General features: G+C 41.3%; 1 protein-coding gene across 2 annotated transcripts in view; it reads right to left on the reverse strand.

Moving 5' to 3' along the window:
* LOC137633314 (cytoplasmic 60S subunit biogenesis factor ZNF622) overlaps positions 1 to 13,949 on the reverse strand; it is a 62,646-nt gene that overhangs the window by 24,616 nt on the left and 24,081 nt on the right. For both annotated transcript variants that reach the window (XM_068365544.1, XM_068365545.1), the window contains exons 4-6: positions 12,807 to 12,927; positions 12,601 to 12,692; positions 4,992 to 5,162 (exon numbers count right to left, since the gene is read on the reverse strand). In XM_068365544.1, coding sequence (XP_068221645.1) covers positions 4,992 to 5,162; positions 12,601 to 12,692; positions 12,807 to 12,927 — 384 coding nt within the window. The remainder of the gene's footprint in view (positions 1 to 4,991; positions 5,163 to 12,600; positions 12,693 to 12,806; positions 12,928 to 13,949) is intronic.

Here is a 13,949-nt window from a genome sequence, read left to right on the forward strand (position 1 = left end):
TACCCTCAAGCAAGAGAACTCTAACCCAAGACAGTGAAAGGCCATGGTACAGAGGCTATGGCACTACCCAAGACTAGAGAACAGTGGTTTGATTTTGGAGTGTCCTTCTCCTAGAAGAGCTGCTTACCATAGCTAAAGAGTCTCTTCTACCCTTACCAAGAGGAAAGTGGCACTGAACAATTACAGTGCAGTAACCCCTTGGGTGATGAAGAATTGTTTGGTAATCTGTGTTGTCAGGTGTATGAGGATAGAGGAGAATATGTAAAGAATATGCCAGACTATTCAGTGTGTATGTAGGCAAAGGGAAAATGAACCGTAACCAGAGAGGAGGATCCAATGTAGTACTGTCTGGCCAGTCAAAAGACCCCATAACTCTCTAGCGGTAGTATCTCAACCATTTTCCATTCTCCCTACATGGCCAAACACCTCAACACATTCATATCCAGTCTAGCTGCTAGATCATTTGTTACACCCATTTTCACCCTCACTACTACATTCTTAACCCTATCTACTTGAGATACCCCAGCCATACTCCTCGGACACTTCATCTCGAACACATTCAATTTCCCTCTCTCCGTCACTTTCATTCCCCACAACTCTGATCCACACATTACAGTTAGTACAGTCACTTTCTTATACTGTACAGCACTCTCTTTACATTCATTCCTTACCCTCTATTTTTTACCACTCCTTTCACTGCCCCCAACGCTTTACATCCTCCATTCACTCTATAATGTACATCTGCTTCCACTCCACCATTTGCATAACAACAGACCCCAAGTACTTACACTGATCTACTTCCTCAAGTTAACTTTCCATTCAACAGGACATTCAACCTACCACCATCCTTCCTTCTCCTACAGTTCATAACCTTAGTCTCACCCACATTAACTCACTACTTCCTTCTCTCACACACCCTTCTAAACTTTATCACTAATCGACCCAGCTTCTCCTCTGAGTCCGCAACTAATGAAGCAAACAACAACTGATTTAACTTCCACTCATGATTAATTTCAATCCTTGAACAAACAGTCGAGCATTCACCTCTCTGACAACTCCATCAACTAAAGCAATTAAATCCCATCAATCAAATATTCAAGATATCTGAATTAAATGTTTTCTGCATAACCATGATTTTGTATATCAAACTCATCATAGTAAATGAAGTAACATGTTATATTGAAGTTCTTTACATAGGAGATAGATTCAGCGTAACCTGGTGTTCAAGTTATAAAAAGTTTAAGCGAGGTGAAGACCAAACCATTGGCAGAAGCAGGGACAGAGGGATTAGTGGGAGACACTCCCGCCACCAACTGCACACTCACTAGCTTAACCAATTTTTATTGCATACAGGACTTACTGGGGAAAGGTGATGGTAAAGAACTACAGGTTTGTATAGTTAAAAAAAATACAAATTATTCCCAAATTTGTCATTTGTTCTGAAACAAAACAGAAACGCTCGTTCTTTACATAGGAGACTCACCCACAGGTGAGTGGAAGTCCATTCAACTGGCTGAAAACTTGCTCAAGATTGCCACATTTGAGTTTAAGGAAGCATAGGATGTGGATCCTGACACCTCCTGAACCTGTTGGTCTTATAAAAACAGAGGTCAACAGCCTCTGCAATGATGGTAAGTGAGTGAGGGACCAGTTTGTGACTATATCTAGGTTTTTGTATAACCTTTAGTTTCACATTAGACTCATCGAAACTGCAAAGAGCTAAGAAAGTTAAATCACTGGCTGAGTAGCCACCAAAAGAACTAGAGAGAATGTGTCCAGGGACTTGTGTCACATCTTGTAGGTAGTAGACGATGGAGGTTCTCCGATGTTTCTATATGCCAGCTTGTAACACCTGCGACAAAGAGAAGTTCATTTTGAACGCCAGGGACATGCTTATGCCTCTAACGTCATGAGCTCTAGGTCGTCACTCACGGGCATGGTGAATGATCTATCTGATCCAAGATGAAATTGTGTTTTTCGTAACATTCCTACTGACCCTGCCTGTGCTGACAAGCAGCTGATTGTTGTGTGGGCAAGCTTGTCTTATACGCTTGAGGTAGTGCCTTAGCACCCTTACAGAACATAGTAATACAGTAGTTGATCCGGGATATCGGGTACTTCCTGTACACTTGAATTCTGGAAGGGCCTGAACCCAGGGTCCACTGCAGCTGGATTTTGAGTCTTAGCAATAAAATCAGGAACAAAACTGGGCGATGTTGTAGGAGAGACCATGCAACTCGCTCACCCTCTTTGCAGAGGCTAAGGTGAGAAGGAAGACCATTTTCAGGGTCAACTCACCATCTGAAGCTCGACTTGATAGTTCCTAGGGAGCTCCTTTCAGGGAACAGAGGACTTTGATCATGTTCCATGGGGGGTGTCTCACTTCCAGCTGAGGGCAAGATAACTCAAAGCTCCGTATAAGCATTACTAATCCTGTTGAAGAGGAAATAAGGACTCTGCCCCATTAAAATGTTATTTTGGGGTAATTTCAAACTTAATCTATTTTCTTGTTTCTCAACTGATTTTCATCATCTAAAATGCATTTTAAAAATAATTTTCTCAGCAAAAACTTTACAGAGCAGATTTTCCTAATCAATTCTCATTTTTGTATATTCATTTTTTTTTCAAACATATTGGCAACAATAGTAAAGATTGCCATTTTTCATAAATAAGTTTTTGTAACTCTCCAAAACCCTTCTTTAAATTTTTAGAGCACAAAATTTCCTTTCTTTTCATATAAAAGGGATTTTGACGAAGGAAAAATCTATTTCTGGGCGAGGGACCTGTGTCGCCCAGTGAACCTTAGAAATGGTGCTATAAGGAGCATTTCATGGAGCGACACAGGTTAAGCCCAGAAATGGTAAATATTGGTCAATAAACAAAACCAATCACTTTAAATTTTTCTCTGAAAATTTAACATTTTGAGAAATAGGCTGTCAAAGTAGTTTTTTTTAGAAATCGTCAGATTAATTCTTTATTAGGGATTAGTTTGGGATTTTAGCGGTAATTATACCATGCTACTACTTGTTTTGAGTTTAAATCCAACACTCCACTGAAGTCGAGTGAACTACTTCTCGGGCGGGTAAACCGACTTCCCACCTAAACAGGAAATCCCTTACTTGCTGGGATCCTATATGCCATGAAGATGTAATGGAGTCCGAAGAGCTAAAGTGCACTAGCAACAAATCCTGAGTACACTTACGAAAAAGTCAAGGAGGTGTTCTCTCGAGTAAGGAACACCACTCATGATTACTAGGGTGTCTTAACGAAGCACGCTCCTTTCGTTGAGAAGGCTCAGCGTGCATGCTCACCAGGGGGAGCACGCGAGCAAGGTTGTTACCCTTGAGAGGGAAAATCTGCATACCCTCAAGGTCAAGAGGAACTGCGGAGTAAGAAAAGGTTTGGGGCAAAGAGTCGGCGAGAAAGGACTCCCCTCTGTACAGAAGGGGAAAGACCTAGGCTGATCCCAGCAGGAGATGATGAGGAGGACTGTTGCTGTGCGCCACACTTCAACACCTCCAGAAGCCAATCATTCAAAAAAAAAACCATAAGTCCCAAGGATGGCCACGCCTCACGAAAAGCATCAAGAGAAGACTTCTCACGGGATGAAGGCACCCTTACTGCTCCAGGGAAAGCAACGGTATCTCCCGGGCTCGAAAGTTGTCCGGGTGTCATAGACACATCCCTCTTACTCATTCGTCCTCTGGAGAAGATGAAAAAAGCAGAGGCAGGAGGAGGGTCCCCGCGGAAGAAAAATTAAGTCTTGGTTTCTTGGCCTTTGAGGCAGAGCTGGAGGGTAAAGAATCGGTTTTTTATTTCTTCCTCCTCCTTCGGCAGAAGCGTTTCCACTGGGAGGATGGCCACTCCTGACACTCATCACAGGGAGAATACTCTTTGCAGGAGTGTCCTCTGCCTGATGGGCAAAGCTAATGAGGATCCCCCTCTAAGGAAGACCGGAACAGGCCACAAGCATGCCCAGTCGTGAAAAGACAAAGTCGCATGCTGCTTTCTCGGGAAACAGTGCAGTCATACCTGAAATGAGAAAAAGAAAACAAAAGTTAGAACAGCCAGTGAACAGAAAACTTTGAGGCCGCAGAGTAAATCAACTCTCTACGAAGGCCAAATTAAAAGTGGTCGAGGTAGTGAATGTGTGGGCAGGTTTTATCTAGGAGGATTAATACTACTGGAGATGCCCTGACTCAGAATTCTTTCCTGAACCTGTGAGGGCAGGGTTTGGCCAGATTCACCCCTTCAGACTGTCAAATCTCGATCCCAAGTTAATCCTCCGACAGCGTACTGGTACTTAGTCTGTTTTACTCAAACCTTTGTTTATAGCCGATAACTATTTTCTTGTGCTATTTTATTAGCGATGGTCCTTTCCTGTGATGCTTTATCAAAAAAAAAAAAAATAATGTTAAACTTGTTGCTCAACTTATTGGTGAATCAGTTACAAACTCCTTGGAATAATGAACTACAGTAAAATCGTTGACCTTTATAGCCGTCTAGGGATGACATTGAACACAGCTTGTGATAATCTCACAACTGTTGTTATTGATTTTTGCCTAAAGGCAGGCAACTGATTTTTTTCGTACAACCAAGAGCAGCACAGGAAGGAGCCATCGCTAATGAAAGCACAATAAGGATTACCGTCTCTAAACAAAGGTCTGAATAGAACTGACTACAAATTCCAATACAGTGACAGAGATTAACTTGAAGGATCGTGAACTGACAGTTTGAAGGGGAAAAACCTGGCATCCCTTAATCCGGGTCAGGGCATCTCCAGTTATTTTTCCTCCAAGGGTTTTATAATCTGAACACCAGCTCGGGCTCATTCAATCTCCTACGTGGAGAATGAGAGTTTGTAGTTCTTGTTGGAACAAATGGTCATCACAATTTAAAAATTTAAGATTAAACAGAAATATAAAATGTCCAACAATAAATTTACTGTCATGGCTCTTATATTGACCAGTAACAAAAAAATGTAAAAATACCTTTTCTCCGAGATGAGTTATCAAGCCAGCTACATCACTGCAGTACTCCAAATCAGGTATAAAGAATGAGTGTTCAATGCTCATGTGCTCCAATTTTTTCTTTAATGAAGCAGAATGATGAGAACAGAAGAGGCAATCCTTCAGTTCTATGGCATCACCTTCCCATTCAACCTGTTAGAAATATCAAAGGTTCACATTTAGTTCTAATCACACACAGTATTACTAACCTCATTAGCATTCTTCTTAGGAAGGCTACTAAATTACTAAATTCATACAGATTTTGATTATCAACAAAGAAGAGCCATGGAGATAAAAAACATCGGAACAAGAACAAATTGGGGTTTGAACGATATTTTCTATTCTTATTTGCCCAAAAAGCTTAAACGCTGATTTTTGAGGTTGAATAGGCAATAGCGACTTGGTAGAACTTGTTTGGCTGTAACATGTATGGCCAGCAGCAGAATGCCACCAAGGACAAAGGTTTTACAGTATAGTATTCATTTATGGCCTAGTTCTCACCTAGTGCATATTCCCAAACCAACACTACAATTTTCTTTTTATTTAAATCTTAATCTTTTGGCATTTTTTTCCTATAGGGTACACTCATACAAAATGAGGCCTAAGAAGGTTTGTGGTAGGGATAAATCATATATTTAAGTGAGAGCTACGACAGAACTTCAAAGTTAGAAAATGGTGTGCATGCATCTGATATCAATCAAGTATAGTATGCTAATATCGACAGTTTTCCACCGTACTAAAAAATAGAGGCCATCGAGGAGCTGATACAGCCAAAGGAGTGACATCTCTATCGATACTTGGACCTAAGATAATCAAGGAGGACAAGTTTTTATTAACCTAATACTTTTATATAAGGCTTATTTCCAAAACATAAAACCACCTATTCCTAACCACCTTCCACCTGAGCCATCAACTGCCTTAATTAAGAACATCAATGTTTATTAACTAAATAATGGGTGGTGAAAGAGGTCTGTTGTCTCCAGACCCCAGCCCTGAGAACCTGCACCACAGAGAAGTTCTTCTTGAAATCTAAGGAGGCAGCAATGCCTTTAATGTTGTGAGCCTTTCACCAAGGTCTTCCCACCAAGGAAGATTCCAAGGAATGGGAAATTACTTCTCTGAACCAAAATGAAAAGGTGCTTTGAGAAATCTTTTTACTCCACGCACTATTGAACATACTAACAACATTCAATTACGTAGTGTGTCAGATAATTAAAGAAATTTAATATTTTGAGCTAATCATATATATAAATGGATATTTTTTTTTTGCTATAATGAAACAAGTTACTGCAGTTATGTTGTATTATTTATGTATACCTTAATCAATTATAATTTCTGTTTCATAAAAAAAAATTACAAAGCTTAAAAATAATTAAATATCTTGAACTATTCATATATATAAATGGATATTTTTTTTTGCTATAATGAAACAAGTTACTGCAGTTTTGTTGTCTATTACTTATGTATACCTTAATCAATTATAATTTCTATTTCATAAAAAAAAAATTACAAAGCTTAAAAATAATTAGTATTTCTCTTAACTATACAAAACCAGAGTCCTTTATTCATAAGAGATTGATAACAGCGAAGGCTGGAATACTGCAATTAAAACTTTTAACGAGGTGCAAATAACCAGCAAGTAATTATCTTGTCAGCAGCACAGGGGCAGGCAACCGTTCCCCCTCTAGTTCACCGTAACCTCAGTCGGATTGCAGCCGAGACTTACGTTGGGGGTTGGTGATGGCGGGAAAGTTTGAATAAAAGACTCAGGTTTGTATAGTTAGGTAATAAAATTATCTTTAAAATTTTTTACTGGTTCCAACAAATACAAACCATTATCCTTTACTTATAGGAGACTCATCCTTAGGCGGGGAGGAAGACCCCGTTATAACTGGCTGGAAAACTAACCCATGAATAAAACAGACTTAGCATTGGGCTGAGCTACGGCCGGAACACTGTGTTGCGACTCAAGCCCTAAGTTGAGAACAAAGCCGAGGTCAATTAGAAAGTAGGTTTACTTGGTCACAAAACATTTCCTCTCGTAAAGGACTGTGGGAAAAAAAATTCATAAGTGAAACCCACTCGAATGCTGAAAGCTAAATGAGATTACCAATCTTTAGATTAAGTGCAACTGGCAAGGTTTCCGAGGCTGTACCCCAAGAGAAGGGGGGAAAAAGAAAAGAAAAATAAGGCCAGTCACTCTCCACTTTCATTCCAGACTTAGTGGTAACTTTTACTCTTGATATACAGATACTGGTCCCGTAAGGACCCAAGGAAGCTGAACCACCTGCTGAGCAGTGACTACAGGTCCAAGGGTGAAGGTATTGATGGACCTGTGTGTCACATCCCGCAGATAATGGGTGGTGAAGGAGGTCTGTTGTCTCCAGACCCCAGCCCTGAGAACCTGCACCACAGAGAAGTTCTCCTTGAAATCTAAGGAGGCAGCAATGTCTTTAATGTTGTGAGCCTTTCATCAAGGTCTTCCCACCAAGGAAGATTCCAAGGAACGGGAAATTACTTCTCTGAACCAAAATGAAAAGGTGTTTTGAGAAGTCTTTTTACTCCTTGTACTGATGAACAAATTCCACAGGTGGGGCCTGAACAGCCTAGTACACTTTAGGTAGTCCTCAACAGCATAACCTGACACAGTAGGAGTTGATCAGGATCCTCGGTTATCCCATGCATGCTTAAAATAAGAAAAGATAAAAACTTTGAGTCTGATGTCAACAGATTTTGGGTCTTGGCTACAAAATCAGGGACAAAACCTAGAGAAACCTCCCTCCACCCCATTGAATGGGTGACGTTGAAGCTCCTTCACACACTTGGCAGAAACTAAACTCAGGGGAAACACCGTATTTAGGGTCCGGTCCTCGCCCGAAGCGTCTCAATGGTTCATAGGAGCCTTCTTCAATGAGGCTAGAATTTTGGTCACATACCAAACAGGAGGGCTAACTTCAACTGGGGGCACGACTGCTCAAAGCTTCGTATGAGCAACGAGATTTCCTTTGAAAAAGAAATGACTACTCCATTAAGTCTAAACACTTGGCTCAAGGGTAGTAATAGCCTTTTACTGCAGAAACCAAGTAGAGTTTCTCCTTACAGAGGTAGTACAAGAAGTTCGTGATCATTGGAAGAGAGGCCTTGATTGTTGTTGTTGTTGTTGTTGTTGTTGTTGTTGTTGTTGTTGTTGTTGTTGTTGTTGTTGTTGTTGTTGTTGTTGTTGTTGTTGTTGTTGTTGTTGTTGTTGTTGTTACTTGCTAAGCTACAACCCTAGTTGGAAAGCAGGATGCTATAAGTCCAGAGGCCCCAACAGGGAGAATAGCCAAGTGAGGAAAGGAAATAAGGAAAATAAAATATTTTAAGAACAATAACAACATTAAAATAAATATTTCCTATCTAAAGTATAAAAACTTTAACAAAACATGAGGAAGAGAAATTAGAGAGAATAATGTGCCCGAGTGTACCCTCAAGCAAGAGAACTCTAATCCAAGAGACAGTGGAAGACCATGGTACAGAGGCTATGGCACTACCAAAGACTAGATAACAATGGTTTGATTTTGGAGTGTCCTACTCCTAGAGCTGCTTACCATAGCTAAAGAGTCTCTTCTACCCTTACCATGAGGAAAGTGGCCACTGAACAATTACAGTGCAGTAGTTAACCCCTTGGGTGAAGAAAAATTGTTTAATAATCTCAGTTTAATAATCTCAGTGTTGTCAGGTTTATGAGGACAGAGGAGTATCTGTAAAGAACAGGCCAGACTATTCGGTTTATGTGTAGGCAAAGGGAAAGAACCGTAACCAGAGAGAAATATCCAATGTAGTACTGTCTGGCCTTTCTCCACTTCTTCATAGCTGGAGTAGAGAAAAACCCTTCCCACGATACCAACTACAGTAGATGGCCCACTTGGCCTGACAGACTGCTCTCAAGGATTATTGGAGGTATCCAAACATCTGGAAAGCAGTCTCCTTCAAAGTATCTTCTCTGCGAGAGGACATGCTGGATAACTTCCCTGCGTGAAGCTGCAGGGAAATTATTGTGCTGTGAAAGAACCTGGCATGGCACTGCTGCAGAAGATATGAAAGGTGTGGGAGTTCTCTTGGGACCTCTGAGAATAGCTGCAGAAGATCCAGGTATCATTCATGGTGAGGCCTCATCGGAGCTATCAAGGTCATCAAAGATCGGTCGTTTCTCTAACTCTGCTGACTAAACTCCCCTATACAACTTTATTTTATTGTAGGTAGTAGGTTGGCAAGGGCACCACCCACACGTTGCGATACTACCGCTAGAGTTATTGGGTCCTTTGACTAGTTAGACAGTACTGCATGGGATCCTTCTCTGGTTATGGCTCATTTTGCCTTAGCCTACACATACACCAAATAGTCTGGCCTATTCATAAAACTCTCCTCCTTCCTTATACACCTGACAACAATGAGATAACCAAACAATTCTTCTTAGCTCATGGTGTTAATTAGGTACTGCAGTGTAATTGCTCAGTGGCTACTTTCCACTTGGTAAGGGTAGAAGAGACTCTTTAGCTATGGTAAGCAGCTCTTCTAGTAGAACACTCCAAAATCAAACCATTTTTCTCTGATCTTGGGTAGTGCCATACCCTCTGTACCATGGCCTTCCACTGTCTTGGATTAGAGTTCTTTTGCTTTGGGGGTACACTTGGGCATGCTGTTCTATCTTATTTCTCTTTTTTTTTTTTAAGTTTTTATAGTTTATATGTGAAGGATCTAATTTAATGTTATTACTGTTCTTGAAACATCTTATTTTGATTGTTTATTCGTATCATGCAGTTTATCTATTTCCTTGTTTCCTTACCTCACTCGGCTATTTTTTCCTGTTGGGGCACTTGGGCTTATAGCATCTTGCTTTCCCAACTAGGGTTATAGCCGAGCTTGTAATAATAATAATAATACTAATAATAATAATAATAATAATAATAATAATAATAATAATAATAATAATAATAATTAGGATGCCAGGTGTTTTTAGGGGCATTTTTCCAAGAAAAAAAAGTCCACCTTATGACATGGGATATACAGTACAGAACTTCCTTGATAACGGATGGATAGGGATCTAAAACTATGCATCTTTCAAATCCAACATGATCATAAAGTCTTTTAGTCTGACAGTTTGTCTGACCATTACTGCGGTCTCCATCTTGAACGGAGTTTGATGGACAAAATCGTTCAAGGCCGAGAGGTCTATGACTGGTCTACAGTCTCCCTCTGCTACTTGTCCATCGAGGAGCTTGAAGTGTTTAGACCACTTGTTGTGCAGCCACCACACAACCAATGGAACACGTATCCATGTACTTGTTGGTTACGTCTTGCAGGTAGAGGGCGGTAAAGGTCGTCTTGCGATTATTGCCCAAGGAATTTTTGAGCGTTAACTAGCTGTAGTAGATTTTAAGATGTAAGCATATACGACCACAAAACAAAACATACAGTTAGTGTAGCAATCATTCCTCCATTGGTTTGCTTACCCTCCTTGTGGGTGGGACTTGACAACGTTCATACACTGACAAAGTTGTCTGGTCGCCTTGTGGGTGGGGTTTGTAATGTTCGTAAATGTAATGAGATCCTGACATTTGTTGCTATTGTTCGTTCCCTCGGGACAAAAGGCTTAAGAAAATAACCCTGTAAGGGTAAAGAAATAAAATGCCTCACAAGCCTATCGTGTTAAAACTAGAATTCGTTGTGCCCAGGAGCGCAATGACGGCATGCGGCTGACTCAAGCAATCAGTAGAAGCCATGTTTGTGGTAATAACCTTTAAGTTTTGTCTTGGAGAGAGCGCATGTACCCCAGGAGTTCTTACGGCCATTATGAAGTCTTAACAAATGCCTGTAGGAGTTATGTAAAAGTTCTCAGGGACGAGAGTTTCCCATAAAGGATGTAGTCTTATATGTAAGGGTTTGTTAGTCCAGGACTCCACTATCACATACACTAGGCAAGTTGCCTCGGACTTTTGCTTCACCCCCAGGGGGAGTAGCGTCGTCCTCAGCGAAAGGCACAAGCTGGTCACAAAAAATCTCTCATCCACAATACAAAAGTCCTCCTGGATGAGGACCTTGCCTTGAACTTTGTTTTCCCCCAGCCCAAGCTGTCAGCAATTCTCCTTGTAAGCAGGAAAGTTGCTAAACAGCTGATGAAGGGAAGCTTTCCTCGGAACGGAGAGCAGCCCAACACCAGGGGAGGTTAACACTCCCTCGGAAGGGGAAGTTTTCCAACCCCCTGGAGGCACACCTCCTGGCAGCACTCTCAGCTTCCCATCAAAAAGCCTTGTTCAAGTTGAAGGTCGATACCGAGGGCTACACTGAGAAATGTACCCGAGGCTAGTTTCTGGGTTCACCCCTTAGGGATCCCCCAACTAGAGCACCCAAAGGAACCCAGTATACCACTGCCCTCGCTTCCATGTTTGAGCATGAGGAACGATGGAGAGCCGAAGAGTGAAACCGAGACTGTACCACTATGGTCAGGGACCTCGTCCCATACTGAAAAGATCGTAACCAGCGAGCTGATCAGGAGCTGCCACAGATAGATAGCTTCCTTCAGAGCAAGACTTAGACGGGGAAGGAGCAGCCAATTCTACTGGAACCAATGGATCTGCTCTTACTACGTTGGCAGATTTAGCCGAATAAAGAAGAACGGCATCGCTATCTAAGGAAATATAAGTTATGATAAAAACTCCCTTGGGAGGATCGTCTAACCTGTGGACAAGAAGGGTGTCCCAAGAGAGAACAGAAACATAATATAGACTGCACACTCCCTTCGCCGGCCATCATAGACGTGAGAAGGAGAGCGGCGGAGTAAGAACTGTAAACAAATCATCAACTTAATTACTAAAAAAACCTTCAGGAGCGCCACCTAACCCACGAACGGGAAAGCTGTCACACCCCCCCAAAAAAAAATCTGCCGGCCATTCCCTTAAGAGGGAGACCGGCGTAGTAAGGCAGGAGTATCAACACAATGATGACTTCCTTGCGGCAGAGACCGAGTCCGTACTACACTGTCACACAAACAGCAACTGTAATAAAAGGTTAAATACTGTACATAAATAAATATACAAGTATGTTTTCACATATATAAAATGAAAACATAAGTTCAAGAATAAGAAAAACAGAATCAACTGTTAAAGAATCAAATGGCAAGTCTTTGTGGAAGGGAGCAGCAGTATGACATGACATTCCTCTACCAAGCCAGAAAGGAAAGTGGGTGCTCAGCCCAGGTGTGTGAGTGAGCGGGGTAGTCAGCTAACTAGCGGTTGGGGTGGTTATCCCTCGCTAAAATTATGGCTCATCTTTCAGCTTCACCAAAAGTATATCCCTATAAATAACGTAGGGCTTGTATTTGTGTCAGAACAATTCATTTTAGCCAGCCAGTGAGAATGTGGAAAAGGACGTGCCTTCAACTACGGCTGAGATAAAAGTGAAGATGGTTTAAGTGAGCAGAAGAGCGATGCTTCTCTCCGCTACTACCGTTAACAACCAGAACGGTTGTTGACACCTCGTTAAAAGTTTTTATAGCCGAATGCCAGCTTACACTGATTTCTTTTACATAAAGATGGTATACAATAACACCTACCTCTTCATATTCACTACTGTCATCACTATCTTCATCCACAAATTTACTACTATGGGAGGCAGTTTTACTTCCTTTCTTTGATTTGTTTGGACCTGTTCAATGAAAATATATTAGGTAGTGCCCTATTACCAATAATTGGACTACTGTACAGTAATATCTCAAGAAATATCAAAAGCACATGAAATTATCAATACACTGGTACAGACCGTCAAGCACAGCAACCTTCTCCATATGCTGTTTGCACTTCATGTGATTATAATAGGATACTTGATTGTCCAAAGAGCAACTGCACACTTTGCAATAAAATCTGGCTTCTTCATTGTGTTCCTGCAAAAAGAAAAAAAAATATTAATAGCACTAAGATCAATACAGGAAATATTTTCTACCTTTTCAAAAAAATATGCATACTGTGGCGATAGAAATATGACAAATTTGGAAGCAATTTGTATTTTTCCTAGCATACAAACCTGGAACTATTTATTGGGGTATTACTTTCAGCATAGCTGAAAGAGAGCCAAGATAATTTTAGTGATAGATAGATAGATAGATAGATAGATAGATAGATAGATAGATAGATAGATACATACATATACCAAGGCACTTTCCCCAATTTTGGGGGGTAGCCGGCATCAAACAAATGAAACAAAAAAGGGGACGTCTCCTCTTTATGTTCCTACCAGCCTGACAAGGGACTCAACTGAGTTCGGCTGGTACGGCTAGGGTGGCACAGCCCACCCTCCCACATTATCCACCACAGATGAAGCTTCATAAAGCTGAATCCCCTACTGCTGCTACCTCCGCGGTCATCTAAGGCACCAGAGGAAGCAGCAAGGCCTACCGGAACTGCGTCAAAATCACTCGCCTTTCATTCCTATTTCTAGCACGCTCTCTTGCCTCTCTCACATCTATCCTCCTATCACCCAGAGCTTCCTTCACTCCATCCATCCACCCAACATTGGCCTTCCTCTTGTACTTCTCCCATCAACTTTGCATTCATCACCTTCTTTAGCAGACAGCCATTTTCCATTCTCTCAACATGGCCAAACCACCTCAACACATTCATATCCACTCTAGCTGCTAACTCATTTCTTACACCCGTTCTCAACCTCATTACTTCGTTCCTAACCCTATCTACTCGAGATACACCAGCCATACTCCTTAGACACTTCATCTCAAACACATTCAATTTCTGTCTCTCCGTCACTTTCATTCCCCACAACTCCGATCCATACATCACAGTTGGTAGAGTCACTTTCTCATACAGAACTCCCTTTACATTCATGCCCAACCCTCTATTTTTTACTACTCCCTTAGCTGCCCCCAACACTTTGCATCCTCCATTCACTCTC

The sequence above is a fragment of the Palaemon carinicauda genome, chromosome 42, assembly GCF_036898095.1.
Source record: "Palaemon carinicauda isolate YSFRI2023 chromosome 42, ASM3689809v2, whole genome shotgun sequence".
NCBI classification, from domain to species: domain Eukaryota; kingdom Metazoa; phylum Arthropoda; class Malacostraca; order Decapoda; family Palaemonidae; genus Palaemon; species Palaemon carinicauda.